Source organism: Palaemon carinicauda, chromosome 12 (genome assembly GCF_036898095.1).
Source record: "Palaemon carinicauda isolate YSFRI2023 chromosome 12, ASM3689809v2, whole genome shotgun sequence".
Classification (NCBI taxonomy): domain Eukaryota; kingdom Metazoa; phylum Arthropoda; class Malacostraca; order Decapoda; family Palaemonidae; genus Palaemon; species Palaemon carinicauda.
Window position 1 is genome coordinate 155,241,679 of NC_090736.1, and position 18,825 is coordinate 155,260,503.

The 18,825-nt window shown below is 45.3% G+C and overlaps 1 protein-coding gene across 1 annotated transcript in view; it reads left to right on the forward strand.

Moving 5' to 3' along the window:
- Positions 1-18,825, forward strand: part of LOC137651354 (uncharacterized) — a 35,030-nt gene that overhangs the window by 8,948 nt on the left and 7,257 nt on the right. Inside the window, 4 exon segments of the mRNA XM_068384651.1 lie at positions 8,713-9,012; positions 12,761-12,934; positions 15,179-15,337; positions 17,189-17,351. Coding sequence (XP_068240752.1) covers positions 8,713-9,012; positions 12,761-12,934; positions 15,179-15,337; positions 17,189-17,351 — 796 coding nt within the window.

Below are 18,825 nucleotides of genomic sequence, written 5' to 3' on the forward strand. Positions count from 1 at the left end.
CACTTTAGGTCTGTGTCTTCAATTGCACAAAAAATGGCTTATTGAGAAAATCTTTTAAGATTTTTGGTGATCTAACTATTCAGAAGAAGTGTTTGTTCCGTAACCGAAATACAAACCATGCTATTTACATTGGGTTTACCTTTCGGCGTAGCTGAAATGACGAGCCAATAGTTTTTAACGAGGGTTAACTACCCCCGCGCTAGTTAGCGGGGGTAGGGGAAGGGATAGCTTGCTACTCCTCCCCCCTCCCACACACCGGTGATTTGCTTCACTTCACTTTTGGCTCCGGCGATGAACAGACGTGTCTGTCCATCGTCCTCGTTGACAGCCTTTAATCTTTTTCTGCTTTTTCTTTCAGTTTGTGTGTGTGTGTTAGAAGTTGACCACCTTTATAAGTTGACCACCTTTATTGTTTGCTATGCGCAAGTGCCCTGGAATTGCCAGCCGCCCTTGTGGTACTTTTATGTCGGCCGTGGACACTGATCCTCACACCCTTTGCCCGCAGTGTCGAGGCCGACGGTGTGATCAGGAAAATACGTGTAGTGAGTGCAGGGAGTGGTCTGCCTCCCAGTGGGAGAGGTTTGGCCGCCGGCGTAAGAAGAAATCCAAGAGAGACCGTTCTCCTTCCGGGGTTGCCTTGAAGGAGGAAGGTTCTCGGGACTCTTCTTTCGCCGCCCAAACCTCCTCCGAATCTCCCCCTCGTTCGGTTCCTAAGGAGAGTCGGCCGAGTGGGAGCGCAGGCCCTAGTTCTGTTTCCTGACCTTGGGTTGGGGGAGAGGGCGTCACCTCCCATAGCGGGGCGGTTCCTCCTCCTCCTCCGGGGGAGGTTATTGATGAATCTTTGTCTAACGATGATCTTTTTCAGATTTGGGCTTCCCTGGGGCTTAAGGGCCTGTCCTCCAGGGTAGCCCTGATTGACCTTGTCCAGTTAGGGGCCGCTGTTAAGCAGTCGCCGGTGATAGCAGAGGTAGACCCTCTGTCTATCGTCGACGTCGTGGTGACAGAGGCTTCCGACGGGGCGGGTCGATCCTCTGCAGGTGCAGTTGTGGATGTTGGTGCTGACGGCTCTCCTCCCCCTTCCGTACATCCTTCGAAGGGGGAAGTGAGTCCCGCGGGCTCTTCTGCTGTCCAGCCTCCTTCTAAGGGGAGTGCTTTGACTGAGACTCCCCTTCGGCGGACTGATGGTCCTGACGATCTTCCTCGTGGCCGCCTTCGCCGTAAGGCTCACCGTCCGCTGCGTCGCAAGGACCTCCCATCTCCTTATACGGGTGTTAAGAGGTGCCTTTTTGGATCTTCTCCTCCTTCCTCCGAAGGGGACTCTCCTCGCCATAAACAGCCTGCAGCTCCAGCTTCCTTAGACCTCTCTGGGGATTGGTCTCCTACGCCTTCCATCCAGACCTTCTACTTCTGGGGCAGATGTTCAGCAACCTGACCTTGTCACCCGACGGGCAACGGTCCCTTCGGGGCAAAGGGATTCTTCCCTTGCGCGTGCAGTGTTAGCGCACAGGCGCTCTCCTGCTCGTCAGTGCTCTCCTGTTCGTCAGCGATCTCCTGTTCGCCAGCGCTCTCCTGATGATCGCCCCTCTTCTTGCCAGCGCTCTCCTGAGGACATCCTTCAACCTGTTGTTCCTGTTAAGCGCCCAGCGCGCCAGCGTTCCCCTGCTCGCCCTTCTGCAGTGTTAGCGCACAGGCGCTCTCCTGCTCGTCAGCGCTCTTCTGACCGTCAGCGCTCTCCTGTTCGTCAGCGCTCTTCTGAGGACCATCGCTCCCCTGTGGTCTCCGATTTTCCTGCAGTTCCTGTTGTGCGCCCCGCGCGCCATCAGTCTCCTGAGCGCCCTCGCGATCCTCAGCTTGTTCTTGCACAACATCGCACGCGTTCTCCAGCGCGTTTCTAAAACGCACGTACGCCCACACGCCTCCTGTTCCTGTTCGTGAACGTTCGCCTTTGCGCCCCGCGCCGACTGTTCCCTCACAGGATTCCACGCGTCGCCCTCTTGCTCGCCAGCGATCACCAGCTCGCCAGCGATCACAGACGATTCAACAATCGCCTGCTCGTTAGCGTTCTCCTGCGCGTCAGCGATCACCTGTACAGCGGCGATCTCCAGACCGCCCGCATGACCTATCGCCTGCACGCAAGCGTTCTCCAACGCGCCTTCGCCCAGAAGATCTGGAAGGACATGGGTCGCCCTCTGTTAGCTCGCCCTCGCGCGGTCGTTCGCCTATGCGATCTACGCGCTATCGCTCGCCAACGTGTCACCATGCGCCAACGCGCCATCGCTCGCCTGCGCGCCAGCGTTCACCAGCGCACCACCGATCGCCTGCTCGCAATCGCTCTCCCACGCGCTACAGGTCTCCTGACCAATGTCGTCAGCGATCTTCGGAGCGTTCGCGCTCGCCCGCGCGTCAACACGCTCGCTCGCCGACGCACCAACGCGTTCGTTCACCGGCTCGCCCACGCGCTCGTTAGCTTGTATGCCCAGTCGCCTGCGCGACCGCTCGCCTGCGCGACCGCTCGCCTGCGTGCCCGCGCGACCACTCGCTTGCGCGCCTGCGCGACCGTTCGCGCCGAATTTCGCAGCCCGTGACAGCAGCAGGAACTCGTGTCACCAGACCGCGCTCAGGATCGCCTCCACCAAAGCGCAGGGCTCTTGTGCAGGACAGGGAAGACACTTCAGAGAGGTCAGTGCGTCTTTCTTCCCCTTTTCCTTTTCAGGCAGGTCCAGTGGTGTCCACTCCAAAGGATCGCCCGATCCCCTTCCCTCCAGCGGGGATTTCGGACTCTGTGTCCGTGGAGCGACAGACTTGGTTTGGTCCTCTGATGCGGGCGTTAGTGAAGGCTATGAAGCCAGCACTCGCCGATCAGGGTCACAAGCCAACGACTGCCTCACCTCCGCTGAAGAGAAGGAGAGGAGTGGACTTCGTGGTGACTTCCCCCAGGGAGAAGTTGGTCCCTAAGAGGTCTGTCGGGAAGGCCCCATCCCCTTTGCAGGCGTTTTCTCCTTCTCCCGTGGACGAGGCTTTTCCGTCCTCGGGTGAGTCCAGTGAGGTGATAGTCTCCCCCTCGGCACCAAGGGGGGAGCCTTCTCTTCATGGAGGAGAATCGTCTCGCGTGGAAGGTGCTCTCCGAACCTCTTTGTTGGGATCCTGTATCCCTCCCAGGAGGGAACCCAAGGACTCCAAGACTATCCCGAAATCATCTTCAAGGATTCGCCAGGAACCCGCTGCTCCCCGGGAGAACGTCCACGCTTCGCCCCAGGAAGAGATTCCGGGGACGGGAGACTTAGCTGCCAGCCCGCAAGGAGGAGACCAGCAGGAATCTGAACATGCCTTCTGGCAGGTCCTGAGCCTGATGAGGCAACTCAACGGGTTCATGGATCCCGTGATCGCCCTCCAAGAAGGCAAGGACACGGTCCTGGACCAAGTGTTCAATGTTCAGAAGGCCCCTAAGACCAGTGCGGCTCTGCCCTGGTGTCAGGGATTGAAGAGTGCCAGAGCCAGGGCCAATGCCTCCTCCAGTCATTCCTCTGCCGGGAACAAACTCATCCCACCTCCTCGTCTCCAGCAGAGGAGGTATTTTGAGATCTTGGGTGAGTCTAGTCTCGCTCTTCCTCTCCATCACTCCGTAGAAGAGCTGGCTAAGGGAGTTCCCCTCGAGAAGCTCTCCGCCCGGCAGGTATCGTTCTCGGTGTCGGAGATCCTGAGCCATGCGAAGGTCGCGAAGTGCGCCATGCAGGCCACTTCGTGGCTGGATATATGGCTAGGAACTCTGGGCATCCTATTGCGCTCCGAGGACTTGTCTAAGGAGACCAATAGGAAGGCTCTGGAGCCCTTCTTCCTCTCGGGCACTCGCTCCATCGAGTTCCTGGCACATCAGGTTACCAACCTTTGGGCCAACTCGGTGTTGAAGCGTCATGATGTGGTGACCGAGAAGATCCACCCGAAGGTCCCCGCCGTGGATGTCTGCAGGCTCAGGCAAGCTTCCCTCCTTGGGATGAATCTGTTCGAGCCGCAGGACATGGAACGTACAGCTGAGAGGTGGAGGAAGTCTAGCCAAGACTCCCTCCTCCAAAGGGCCCTTGCATCTCGGCCCTACAAGCCTCCAGCTCCGCAGCAACCGCAGCAGCAGCCTCGCAAGACACCAAAGCAGGCGCCAGCAGCTAAGAAAGTGGTGTCTAAGTCCCAGCCCTTTCCAGCCAAGGACAAGAGGGGCGGTAAGTCCTCCAGGGGAGGCAAGACTCCTAGAGGGAGCGGCCGCGGCCGCAAACACTAGGAGTGGCAATCCCCCCTGTGGGGGGATGCCTTCGACGTTGCGTGCACAGGTGGCAGCAACACGAGGCCGATGCTTGGACGGTTTCGGTGATCGGCCAAGGCTATCGCATCCCGTTCATAACATCTCAACCTCCCCTGACAGCGAATCCAGTGTCGTTGAGCTCCTATGCCATGGGATCGGTAAAGGGGCTAGCCCTTCGGGCAGAAGTCGAGACCATGCTCAAGAAGGATGCTCTCCAGGAGGTCGTCGACGGCTCCCCAGGCTTCTTCAGTCGACTCTTTCTTGTAAAGAAGGCGTCTGGAGGCTGGAGACCTGTTATCGACCTCTCGGCTCTGTACAGGTTTGTCAAGCAAACTCGGTTCAGCATGGAGACAGCGGACACGGTCAGACTTGCGGTGAGACCTCTAGACTTCATGTGCACACTGGATCTAAAGGACGCGTACTTCCAGATCCCAATCCATCCGTCTTCCAGGAAGTACTTGAGATTCTGCCTAGACGACAAGATCTACCAGTTCAAGGTGCTGTGTTTCGGTCTCTCCACAGCACCTCAGGTGTTCACCAGAGTGTTCACCCTGATTTCATCTTGGGCGCACAGGAACAGCAACCGTCTCCTTCGTTATCTGGACGACTGGCTGATCCTAGCAGACTCGGAGTCGATCCTTCTTCGGCACCGAGACAGGCTTCTAGGTCTTTGCCAGGATCTGGGGATCGTGGTAAACCTCGAGAAGTCCTCTCTGCAGCCGTCCCAAAGACTGGTTTATCTAGGCATGCTGATAGACACCAATCTCCACAAAGCCTTTCCATCAGACGACAGGATAGCAAGGCTGAGGAGGGTGGCGGAACCCTTCCTGAGGCGAGAAGAGCTCCCCGCCCAATCGTGGTTGATTCTCTTAGGTCACCTGTCCTCCCTGGCTCGTCTGGTTCCAAACGGCCGCCTCAGGATGAGATCCTTGCAGTGGCGGCTCAAGTCCCGGTAGAATCAAGGATCCGATTCCCCGGACGTTCAGGTCCCGATAGGATCTTTGGAACGGACGGACCTGCGGTGGTGGCTGGTCGACAAGAACCTGCGGTGGTGGCTGGTCGACGAGAACCTGCGAAAGGGAGTGAGTCTTCTCGTCCTCCCCCCGGAATTGACACTGTTTTCGGACGCGTCAAAAGAAGGGTGGGGGGCGCACGTTCTGAACCAGAGGACCTCAGGCCTTTGGTCAGAATCAGAAAAGTGCCTGCACATCAACCTGCTAGAGTTGAAGGCCGTCTTTCTGGCTCTTCAACAGTTCCAACGGACCCTGGTGGGTCATTCCGTGGTGGTGATGAGCGACAACACCACGGTAGTGGCTTATGTCAACAAGCAGGGAGGCACTTTTTCGCAGCAGCTATCCCATCTTGCAGTAGAGATTCTGAGGTGGACCGAAGTCCACTCGATAACACTATCAGCTCGCTTCATTCCTGGCAAGAGGAATGTGCTCGCCGACAGTCTGAGCAGGGCCTCGCAGATAGTGAGTACCGAGTGGTCTTTGGATCCTCAGATAGCCAACAAAGTCCTGACTTTGTGGGGTTCCCCGACCGTGGACCTGTTCGCGACAGCGTTAAATTTCAAGCTGCCTCTGTACTGCTCCCCAGTCCCGGACCCCAAGGCTCTCTGGCAAGATGTTTTCCAGCAACGGTGGGACAACATCGACGTGTACGCCTTCCCACCGTTCTGTCTGATGAGAAGGGTGCTCAACAGGACCAGACTATCGGTCAACTGTTCGATGACTCTGGTAGCTCCGCTATGGCATCACGTGGAATGGTTCCCGGACCTTCTGCAGCTCCTGACGGAGCTCCCGAGAGAACTTCTTCCATGACACGAGCTTCTCAGACAACCCCACTCCAACATCCCTCACAAGGCCGTGGCCTCGCTTCTGCATCACGCCTGGAGACTGTCCAGCGTCTCCTCACGGAGAGAGGCTTTTCGCAACAGGTTGCGGAGAGAATGTCTCGGCACCTGTAAAAGTCCTCTGAGGGAGTCTACCAGGCGAAGTGGAGAATCTTTTGTGGTTGGTGTCGTGGGAGGGGTATCTCTCCACTCAATGCCACTATTCCAGCAATAGCGGAGTTCCTCGTATATCTGCGGGAGGAAATGCGCCTTTCTGTCTCGGCAGTGAAAGGCTATCGCTCAGCCTTAAGCTTGGCTTTCAGGCTGAAAGGCGTGGACATTTCTTCCTCGCTGGAACGCTCTCTACTCATACATAGCTATGAGCTTACCTGCCCCCAGTCGGAAGTGAGACCTCCTCCTTGGAACGTGGTTCGGGACCTCAGGGCTCTTAAGAGACCTCCCTTCGAACCATTACGCCAGGCCTCCTATCGCCACATGTCTTGGAAGACGGCTTTCCTGCTCGCTTTGGCTTCGGCCAAGCGGGTTAGTGAACTTCATGGTCTCTCGTACGACATTGCCCATTCAAGGGGATGGGGGGAGGTAACGTTCAGGTTCGTCCCTGAGTTTGTTGCCAAGACTCAGAATCCTGGGGTGCCGGATCCTCGGTTTGACTCTTTCAGGATCTTGAGTCTCCGCTCTGTAACAAGCGACCCAGACCAGCTGCTACTATGTCCAGTGAGGTGTCTGAGGTACTACTTGAAGAGAACAGCTGCAGTCCGTCCTCAAGTGCGAGCATTGTTTGTAAGCACAGGCAGGACGAAGAGGAGGGTCATCAGGAACACCATCTCAGCTTGGATTCGAAGGGTTATCCACCACGCCTTGAATCCAGACCCTCCTCCGTCACGTTGCCCTAGGGCACACGATGTCAGGGGTGTTGCTACGTCCCTGGCCTTCAAGAGAAACTTCTCTGTGACGCAGGTGCTTGAAGCTGGTGTCTGGAAGCGTCAGACGACCTTCACAGCCCACTACCTGCAGGACGTGACCCACAGGAGCCTCGATACCTTTTCTATCGGCCCTGTGGTGGCTGCACAACAGCTGGTCTAACCTCAGGGCCCTTTATGGACAAGTAGCAGTAGGTTGAGGGCGTTGTTACCCGGTTTTAGTCTGCGTGAATGAAAGAGTATGTCTGACCCTTACTTCTTTCTTCATTCTCCCCTCTCTTGGGGAAGCAGCATCCTGGTCTTCGCATAGCTGACCTCGACCTCTGCAGGTAACCCATGCTTCCTTGTGCTCCTAGTATTAAGCTTAATACTGTTGCGTTCCCCATATCCTGACGAGGTGGTATTGGGAACATCCTATCCTAGATTCCTATCTAAAGATCTCAAGGTCAACTTCATAGGACGAGTCACACTTTCCTCCACACACAACTTATGTAGGCCACTCGTTCCTAGCGAAGCAAGGAACTTGTGAGGTGTAGGGGCTCCTTCTCTCAAGTGCTACTCACTTAGGGGCGGAGCCCCCGGGCAAAGCCGAAGTCAGTAAGGCTGGGGAATTTCCACCCTTCCTAAGGGGTAAGTCACCCAATGTAAATAGCGTGGTTTGTATTTCGGTTACGGAACAAGTGACAAATTCGGAGATAACTTGTATTTTTCCTAACCATACAAACCTTAGCTATTTACACATATTTGCCCGCCAGCCCTGGCCCCCAAGTCAAGTCCTACCTCTAAGTGAAGTGAAGCAAATCACCGGTGTGTGGGGGGGAGGGGTAGCAAGCTATCCCTTCCCCTACCCCCGCTAACTAGCGTGGGGGTAGTTAACCCTCGTTAAAAACTATTGGCTTGTCATTTCGGCTACGCCGAAAGGTAAACCCAATGTAAATAGCTAAGGTTTGTATGGTTAGGAAAAGTACAAATTATCTCCGAATTTGTCATTTTAATTCTTTCATTTTACCTTGTTTCGAGTATTTTTCTCCTGTCTGGTCTTCACCTGCTGATTCTCATCTTAATTTGTTGGACAGGAACTTACGGTCTAATAAATTCCTGATCTAGATATTAATCTCTGGCACTGCCATTCAATTAGTTCATTGTGCATGTAGCATAAGATTTTTTATAATGCTGACCATTCTTTACATTCAGATCATCCCGGACAGTTCCATCATATTCGTAATACTAGGCATGCAGTTAATTCTAATAGTCAGGCCTTCTCCATCATGAGGCTCAATGCTACACAATATTCTAGAAGTTTTATTCCAGCTGTGATCAAGTTGTAGAATGATCTTCCTAATCGGGTAGTTGAATCAGTAGAACTTCAAAAGTTCAAACTTGCAGCAGATATTTTTATGTTGAACAGGCTGACATAAGTCTTTTTTTAGTTTACTGTATATGTGAAATGTGTTTTAATGTTTTTAATGTTCTTAAGATATTTTATTTTAATTGATCATTACTTCTTATATCGATTATGTATTTCTTTATTTTCTTTCCTCACTGGGATATTTTTTCCCTGTTGAGGACATGATAATGCGAGAAGTACAATATAGAGGCAAAGCTTCTCTGAAGAATTAAGCATGCAATTATTCCTCATTCCACAGATTCAGTCTTCCAAGAATTATCAGTCTGATCTGCTGCTAAAGAACACTACATGCGAGCTGAAGAAAGTTAACTACGTTACAGAAATTGTGTCTGTACCTCGACAGCAAAAGTCGCGTAAAGCTGGAAAAGCTGCGCCGGTCAAACTGAAGTTGTCTGCCTGTTCCAAGTCGTCAATTGATGAAGATGATCCCTCAGAGGAGTCATTCGTTGGACCCTCTCTTCGTTGGCCCACTCAACCTAGGAGCTATAGAGGTGCAAAGCAAAGGGAAGGACCTGGTGTCAGGAAAAATCTCAGAAAGGTAATTTTGTAAATATGCTTAATCTTTAGTCAAATGACTTTTTTTTTTTTTGCAGAAATGAAATATACATCTACTTAACTGCAATGAGATTAAATCTCGAAGTTCATTTGAATCAAGCATCAAAATGTTCATACCATTCCTAAGGTATTTTATTTGAACTCTTATTTCCATTGGAACCAAGTTCACTCTGCTTTCACAGTTAATGGAAAGAAAAATAGTTTTGACTCATTACGGTTATGAAACAACAGCATCTAAATAGTGGAAAATTATACTGTGTGATACTTGAAAGTTACTTATGCAAGAGAAATATAAAGCAGGCTGTAGAAATGTCATGTAACCAGTACAGCAGAACAAAGTCTGCTATGGAAATGGCTAACTAAATTGGAAAAGATATTTGATGTAGGTACAGTTTTGTAAATGCAAAATGAATACTGTAAAATTACTGTATGTTTTTACCAGCACAGAATACAAACCTTTCAGCTCTTTTCTATGGAGATATATTTCAGTGACAGCTGGGACTAGCCGTAAAACTTTTAAGCGAGGTGCTACTCCCTTCCACTAGTTATCCAGGGGTAGACCAACCACCCTGCTCACACTCGCAGTAGCTAACACAAGCCACTTTTTTATTTTGGCTCGGAGGAGAGTACAGGTTGTCGCTTCTCCACCACTTTATTTGGTTTAACAACCATAATGAAGAACAAACTGGCCCAAAATTTTAGATTTTCCTTTTTCTTCATACGGAATGGTAGTGTTACATTTTACTGTAACACTTCACTTCTGCTCACCATCATTCCTATAGCTTCAACATATGAATGAAAGTAGAGGCTTACCTATACATGCAAGGAGTTACTTTTCACAGCCTCTGGGTCATTTGTCTGTAGAGATAATCAGATGGATGGAAGATAACTCGTTAGTCCTCTCAGCAAGAGAAACCTCTTAGCGGATAAACGGAGCAGGAAGACTCAGATAGTTGTCTCCGAGCTGTCTTGGAATCAACAGATAGCTATCAAAGGCTTGACTTTGTAAGATTTGCCGACAATAGACCAATTTGCGACATCTCTTGACCGGAACTTTCCTGGGTACTGCTCACCAGTACCAAATCCCCAGGTGTTCAGAGGAGACGCTTCTCAACACACCGGGTTCAATCTAGACGTCTATACGTTCCTTCCCCTTTCTACCTAGTAAGGAAGAACTGAACAAAGTACGGACATTGCAAGACCTTTCGATGACTCTAGCTTCAATGCGGCAGCATGCAGAATGGGTGCCGGACCTTCTACATCTGCTCACAGAAACACCAAGAGAGCTCCCTCCACTCCCCAATCTTCTCAAACAACCACATGTGCAAATATCCAACAGAACAGTAGCTTCTCTATGTCTTCATGCTTAGAGGTTTTCGCAACCAGTTGTGAAAAATAATGACTAGATCACCCCGAGAGTCTTCTACCGCTATCTACCAAGCAAAGTAGTCAATGTTCTTTGGTTGGTGTTGTGGAAGGGGTATCCCGCCTCACAGTGTCACTACTCCAACAATAGTGGAGTTTTGTTATACCTCTGTGAGGACAAACTCTGTTCAGTGTCGGCGGTGAAAGACTATCGGTTACCCGGAAGCTTCACCTTTAAATTAAATGAAGTTGACATTTCCTCCTTGAAGGGATTCTCTCTCCTCATACTCAGTTTTGAGCATACATGCCCTCAGTTGGAAGTTGGACCGCCTCCGTGAAATGTAGAATTTGTACAATCCCGGGAAATACGCCTAATGAACCCCTTAATTGGTCCTCAGACTATGACCGGAGGCTGAATACGTTTTTCTTGTAGCAGAAGGAAATCACTGAGCTAAATGGTCTGTCGTATAACATCATCTTTTCTATGGGATGGGGGAAAATGGCACTCGACTGCATTTTTGAGTTTTTGCTAGACTCAAAAACCGGCTGTAGCGTATCCTAGATGCAGAACCTTCTGAATTGTGAGTTTCCGTACTGTCACAAATGACCTGTGGTTCGAGCTTGACAGATCAATAGACTGTTTGTCAGTGCAGGTAGTCTCAAGAGAAGTGTTACAAGGAACTCAATCTCTTACTGGATCAGGAAAGGGGATCTAACGAGCCCTCCAAGCAGACTTGTCCTCGTTTGACTCTAGATCTAGAGCTCATGACATCAGGGCTATTAGCACATCTCTGGCGTTTAGAAAGAACTTTTATGTGACGCAGGTCTTGCAGGTGGGCGTGTGGAAACGTCAGTCTACGTTCACCACCCTTTACAGTATCTGCAAGATGTAACCCACAGGAGCCTTGGCACATTCTCCAAAGGTCCTGTGATGGATGCATAGAACGTGATCAATAAGAAATCCCTCATAGGACAATTAGCAGTCAGTTGAGGGCAGATGTTATGCGGTTGTAAGTTTAGTGTGAGTTTACGTATGACTCACCTTTTCGTTTTTCATTCTCCCCTCTTTTGGGCTTGAGTAAGCCGAGGAACTCTGCAAGCTGACCTCCTCTGACTGTAGATGTGTATCATCGGCACTTGTGTTTCCTAACTCATGCATCTATATTATTACGTCTCGGATCTCCCAGCGAGGTAGGAGTTGGGTAATGTCCAGGTAAGAAAATGTATAGCTCCAACTGAAGTCTTACCTTGATGAGTCACATTGCTTAGTTTTCACAGCTTCGCACAATTGCTCAGGCCGTTATCTCTCATTGGGAGTTAACGAGGTGATAGGTTGCGCACTTCCACAGCTCTAGTGAAGCATAAGAGTCACACCCCGGGTCAGTGACCAGCCAGTTGGTCTTGGATTTCCACCCACCTAAACGTGAGTCTCCATAGTAAAGAGCTGAAATGTTTGTATTTGGTGCCAGAACAAATGATAACTTTGGAAATACTGTAATTTGTATTTTTCCTAATCATATGAACCTGAAGCTCTTTACACATACTGGCCTGCCATCATCTAACCCCCAGGAAGTCCTGCTGGCAATTGCAAAGTGGCTTGTGTTAGCTACTGCGAGTGTAAGCGGGTTGGTTGCTCTATCCCCCTCTACCCCTGTTAATTAAGGGAGGGGAGTAGCACCTCACTAAAAGATTTACGGTTAGTTTCATCTGTCGCCAAAATATAACTCCATAGTAAAGAGCTGGAAGGTTTGTATGGTGAGGAAAAATACAAATTATTTCCAAGTTTGTCATATCTAGAGGCATTATGTGATTATGTAATGTCAATTTCTTTACTGTACAATAAAACTTATTTGTTCCAACATGGAGTACTTAGCTCGAACTACTTTCTTAGGAGTATCTGGGATCTCCCCCATCCGACCAAGAATTTTGCGTAGTTCCCCCTATCTCCGATTCCCTTGTTGGGTCGGTATATTAAAGGACTCACATTTGTATAGTTAGGAAAAATACAGATAACTTAAAATTTGGGATTTTTTTATATTATGATGAATGTTCACAAATCAGATACTATCCAGGGTTAAGGGTAAGAGGTCTTGAAAATGATAAAGGAGAAAATATTTTGCCATTTCTCCATAGGTGGAATAACAAAATGTTGGAAATTATATTAATTTACTTTACCATATTTATAATGCCCAGGGCTTAGTAAATTTACAACACATTTTCTTTTTTTTCGTGCTTCTGTCATCTTATTGAATTGACAAGATAGGATTAAAGGTATTCATAAAGTCATGCACTGTATCTTCTTACATAACTAAATTACTACAATATATCACATAAGTATTATTTTAATGTTTGTTGCAATACTTCAGGTGCCTCAGAGAATTGACACAGATGGAGAAACCAGTGGTATGGGATCATCTGTAGATGAACCCGTGGAGTCCTCAACTGAATCTGCTTCGGAAGCTCCTGCCGTAACTGCACCCTTTGTACCGCCACGCTGCTCGACTTCACGATGTCCGTCGGCTTCTCCTACCGCTTTAAAGGTGAGTCCTATGAGCAGTTTATATCCTTTCATACAACTAGTTAACCCATCTCTTTGAGCAATTTGAACGAAGGTAATACTGTTATTTTTTTGCGTTTTGAGATGTTAGACTTATGGTCATCAGTTTCTTTAGGCATCTTTAACACATCTTTTTAGTTATTAACCCTTTTACCCCCAACGCTATTTGGAACTTTCCAACCCTTAACCCCCTGGGGTTTTTATTTTTTCAAGCATATTTTGCAATATATTTTTTTTGAATTGCTCTAACAGCCTTAATTTTCATCATAGAGAGGTCAGGTTGGTCTCATTATTTTGGAAAAGACCTGAAGTTTCTCATAAAGTTATCAAAAATATGCAAAAAAATGTAAAAAAATAAAAAGTTTTTTGCAAGGACGTACCGGTACGTCCATGGGGGTAAAGGGATGAGTTTTGTGAAACATACCAGTACGTCCATTGGGGGTAAAAGGGTTAAGGTTACAGTAATTAAATATATACAGTAATCCCTGTTTTGTTAAGGTTAAACTTCTGTAAGGAAACTCGTGAAATATCATCCATGACAGCATGAGCATCATTCTTTTTTTTTTTTTTTTTATTGAAACTAGATATACTATCTAACCTTTTTCAGGAAAATTGAAATAAAAGGATAATAGAGAAGACAAGTCAAAATTTGAATAGATTTTATGCCGAAGTTAGCTTCAATAATATTTTACTCTATTGTATTATTGTTATTAAACTTTTCTTGTAACAAAACCAGCAAGTCTCATATATGGGTTTGTGGGATTCTCCAAATGATTTTTCTTGACATAGGAGAAACTTGGAGCTATGTAACATTATAAATGTTCTAGGATTATGTAGGAAAAGACCAAAGAGATCATCATAAAAAGTTACAGGAAGTGCTGTAGCTCAGGTTGAAAGGACATTTAGGATCAGATGGTTGTAGGAAAGCTCTTTCAGAAGCTGGCCAATTTGTAGAACTTGGTGGTCTGGTGAAACTTCTTAATAATGACTACAGAAATATAGATAGGAAAACTGACTGTATCATTTAGTCTAAAGGATTATTGGTAAACTCACTGAAATGGGGAAGTTTACTGAGGATCCGGTAAGCTGAGTAGAGTGTAAGATAACAATTTATGTTAGACTACCTATATATATAGCAAAGTCTAGACTACGGCAGTAGTAAACACTTAGGGCTCTCTAACATTTAGCTATTTCAATTGTTTTTCTCCACAATTCTTTTAAGAGAGTTTTAAGTTCTTTTTTATTTGCTGATCTTTCATTATTTTAAGGGAAAGCAGATGTGCCTTATAATATCTAAAAGAAATGTGTAAAAGGATGTATTAGCAGTACAGCTAAAGTTTATTACAATGCAAACGCTACAGTAGTGGTATAAGTCATGTTAAAGTGACTAAAGACTTTGGAAAATCCTAGAATTTGGAGGATTACTTGAACAAAATTTAGGGATGTGCTTTGAAGTTAGTTGGTCGGTGAGGTAGTGTTGCAAGAAAGCCTAGTTACCCTGACTAGTGTGACATGAAGATATAGAAGGTGCATCCATTGAAGGAAGGCTCAAGTGACATGAATGAAATTATCCAAAAGAAAAAAGGTATCATAGCTCCAGAGAAATTTGAATCATGAGTTTTCACTAACAAATTAAGACATTGTAGATTTTTCTTGTGGTCACAAGAATTGCCATATTTGTTTCACATAGTACTGTGATTTGATTTTTATGGAACCTGATGTATTATAAAATTACCTTCTCATTTTGTCTTGCATAATATCATTGCTGCATGCAGTTGTGTACTGTATTCATTTTTCTTTCCACTGCAGTTTTTATAAATTAACCACTATTTTAGTGTTATGGTTCGTAATTAAATATAGATGGAACCATCTCAGCATTGTTTATTGGCCAATAGTATGTTGCGCTGTTTAAGTTATCCTTTAAAAGTTCCAACTTGCAGTAAACGTTTTTATGTTGAACAGACTGACACAAGTCTCTTTTTTATAGTTTATATATATAAGATCTATTTTAATGTTATTACTGTTCAATACTTCTCTTGTACATTATCTATTTCTTCATTTCCTCTCCTCACTGGGCTATTTTCCCTGTTGGAGCTCTTGGGCTTGTAGCATCCAGCCTTTCTGAATAGGGTTGTAGTTTAGTTAGTAATAATAATAATAGTACACTTTAAACTTTTGACATTGATTCCTGTACTGTATTTGTGCCTTACGTTACATTCACCCACAGAAACGCAGAGGTGGGTGGCCTAAAGGGAGGAAAAGGAAACCGGAAGTTCCTGGACCAGCAGCAAAACCCCCAAAGGCCCCATTAACAGCTTATGTCCTGTTTCTCAATGAGAGGAGAAAATGCTACAAAGAAATTTTACCAGATCTCAGTTTTGGAGCTGTAAGTATATTCTTAGCTATTTCCTAGTACCGTATTGTCAAATTTTGTTTTTAGGGATGGGAGAGTATGTTGCACTACTAAATAGAAATGAGTGTGCAATAGTCTTATTTGTTTTGGTAGCAGAGGTATTTGACAAGATTATATTAATACAAGATTTAATGTAATTTACTCTGTAAATAAGTTTCTTTTCTCATGTCAGCTCTTTTTTTTATGTTAAAGTTTCCAATTTGACTTAGAAAACTTGTCTTTTTTTTGGATTTTAGATACTGTGTGAAACAAATGATGATATATCTTTGTGAGTCTGAGCTTAAAGGTGCATAATTAGCAAAATCAATTTATATATAGGAGTTGATTGAACTATGGTTATCATAATATAAATGGTAAACTAGACAACTCGGCAAGACGGCACCCGAAAAGCTATTTTGAGTTCCCAGGGGTAGTTTAGAAAGGAATTATTGTATCTTTAAATTTTAGTCATTCCAAAGCACCTCTTTTTGTACCTCAAGTGCTGACATGTGTCCACCTGATTGTTAAGCTTGGGGCTTCCTGAAATGCCTCTTCTTAGTCTTTCCAGAACAAATCAAGACTATCATTTGATTATTTTACGATCAGGAAAATCAGATCACTCCCAAGCAAATGACAAATGCTTAGGAATACTCTTTGATTGGGAATTTCCTTGTACTTGTATCGGCAAACTCGGAGAAATAGGTCATCTGTTTCTGATCAATTGGAACCTTTGAACAACTTGTGATAGCAAGGAAGTTATGTAGAGAAAATTTTGCTGTCTTCCTCCTCTTCCAGGTTTTCTTTTCCCTACTTTCTTTTCAGAAGTATGAGTTAGTAGCAATTGCACAGGAGGCCTTTTACAAGAGCTCCTTTGGACTTTTTAACATGCAATTTACTCCTTCAGGAGAGAGTGACTGTTACTTTATGGTTCGGTCAGGTGAGGTTGTTGGCCAGTTTATATTGAGCATTGCTCCTATATTCATCATTCCTATTGTAGCATAGGACAAACACCCTGGGTAGTAAGAAGTTGATCTTCCTCTTGTGGAGGTATTATCAGTTCTCATCCTTCAACTGGTCAAACTACATTATTGTAAACCTTATTTGACTTTTCTTGAATGAAAGAAGTGCTTAGATTTTGTTCCTTCTAGCTCTGTGAGTCATCTAATGAAAGAGGCTCTAAGAGGTCAGTGCTTGCCTTTGCCATATTGAGGAGGAATTCATGAGTGTTTAGTCCTTTCTGTATCCATCTATCACCAGTCAGTGTATTTTGAACCAAAGATTGTGTCTGAGAATTTCAGACCATCTTTGCCTATGTACTTTTATGATATTGTTCACAAACATATGGATCTCATTCCTTTGATCCTGTGGTGGCTACATTGTAGTTGTGTAACTCCTAGCTCCCCTGTGGGACAAGTATGAATCTTGTTTAAGGTAATATACTCGGCATAAGCCTTGAGGAAAGTGGGAATGACTATCCCTCCTACCTTTTCTTGTTCTCCTCATAAAGAAATGAAGCATTCACAACTGTATATGGAGGTTGGATAACTGATCCTGGTCAGTTATGCAACAGAGCACCTTTTTAGCTGGTTAGGCCTTACGTAGAAGCAACAAATCTACCTCCTTTGCTGTGAAGACATATTTTACTTCTATTTTTAGGGCTTAAGTTTGTAGTTTGGAAAATTACTAGTACTGTACTGAACAAATTATTCAATAATTTGTGATATTTTTGTGATTGAATTTCTATTTATCTGATGATGTTGATCTTGTATGTATGAAGTGATTTTTAAATTTAGATGTAAAGATGTCTTTCATGTGGAAAATTTTGTAATTACCTGTTTATCTTAGGTTACAAAACTCCTTGGAGCTGAATGGTCATCTATGACTGCAGAACAAAAAGCAGCATTTGTTTCAAGATCAGAGCAAGAGAAACGACGATATCGTAATGAACTTCAGGCTTACAGACAGTCCCACGATTACCAGCTCTTATTAAGAAAGAAACGTATGAAGAGTAAGTATACTTTTGTGCTTCCCCATTGCAGATGGATCATAAAGAACTTTGGGATGACCTTCTGTTTGTATGAATTTCTCTGAAGCTGAACATTTATCTCACTTTTTGCGAAGGTAAAAAAGATGTTCTGATAGACGTACCTGTAATATTGATTTTTTATTGAATCAGAAGGACTTTAGTTTCTGTTTATTAGTCTACTGTAGAGGTAGTTTTTCAGGGTTGCTACTTGCCTTGAAAAGTTAGCTGATGAATATACCATGTTTAGACGACAGCCAAGTAATGAAATTATAGTTTTGACATTTATCATTTAGTAGGCTGGACAAAAGTGTATCCATTTTATTTGTATACATCAAGTAGTTTTGTATTTATCCCATTTAATATATTACACCATTTGTCAAATAATAAAGCATCTTATACCTGGCAACTTTTGGAGTTTCATGTTAAAAGCAAAGTGACATATCAGAGGACATCCTTGTTGAATTTTTTATCCATTAATTGGAAGAATATCATGCTAGGTAATTTTGCGTTTGATTCCTTTTCCATACTCCATTGAAAATAATTTTTTTTTTAGGGTGTTTAGTGCTCACATTAATTTGGAATTTAAAATTGAAAGTTTTGATGTAGCATTTTTGTTTACGAACGTTCCAGTTGATAATTTATTGACATTGTTTTCTGATGAATCAATAAAGCATGCTTTACCATTATCTCCTGAGAAAATAATTAAATTGATAAAATTAAGCAAAGTTTTTGTCATACTTTAGGGAGGAAAACTGTTCAGTCTCAGTGGTGAAAGGCTACTGCTCATCCTTGAGTAGTATGAAGTGTAATGAAACTTAAAAGATTTAAGAATTCTTATCGGTCACATGTGATTATATAAAATGCTCTAATCAAATTTTATATTTTTTTTTTATTTTTTTTTTTAAATAGGATTTTGGTTCAGTAATGATAATGGAAAGGTTTTTGTGTGTTTCAGTGCAGTATTATTTAATCTTATTTATTTTTCACAACAAATCCATTTCTTACATTCAAAGCTGATGAATTTTCTCAGAAACACACCTGAATTGTTTAAAAGAGAATACAAGCAGTCAAGCAAGTGATCCAAGTAGGTTTATTCAAGCACTTTTGGAGCCTCATTTCTGAAGCACTCGACTAGCCACTTCATATTTTTCTATCGTGCAGGGGTGAGGGGGGGGGGGGGGGTTGTAGTGCCTTCAGTGTACCTCAAGCCAAACACTGTAGGCATTCCTTTCCTCCATTAGCAACACTCCATTTTTAGCCTTTTATACACCCATTCCTACTTCCTTTCTTCCATCTTGCTGTCCATCCTATTAACTTTCACTCATACTTCAAGTGGGGGGTTTTCCCCAGTTGCATGTGGCTGCTAAATGGCCTCCCAGTCCCAAGGCCCAAATTCATAAGTAAAATCTAATCATAAATAATGTTCATGTACTTGTGCCCAATGCACATTACTCTC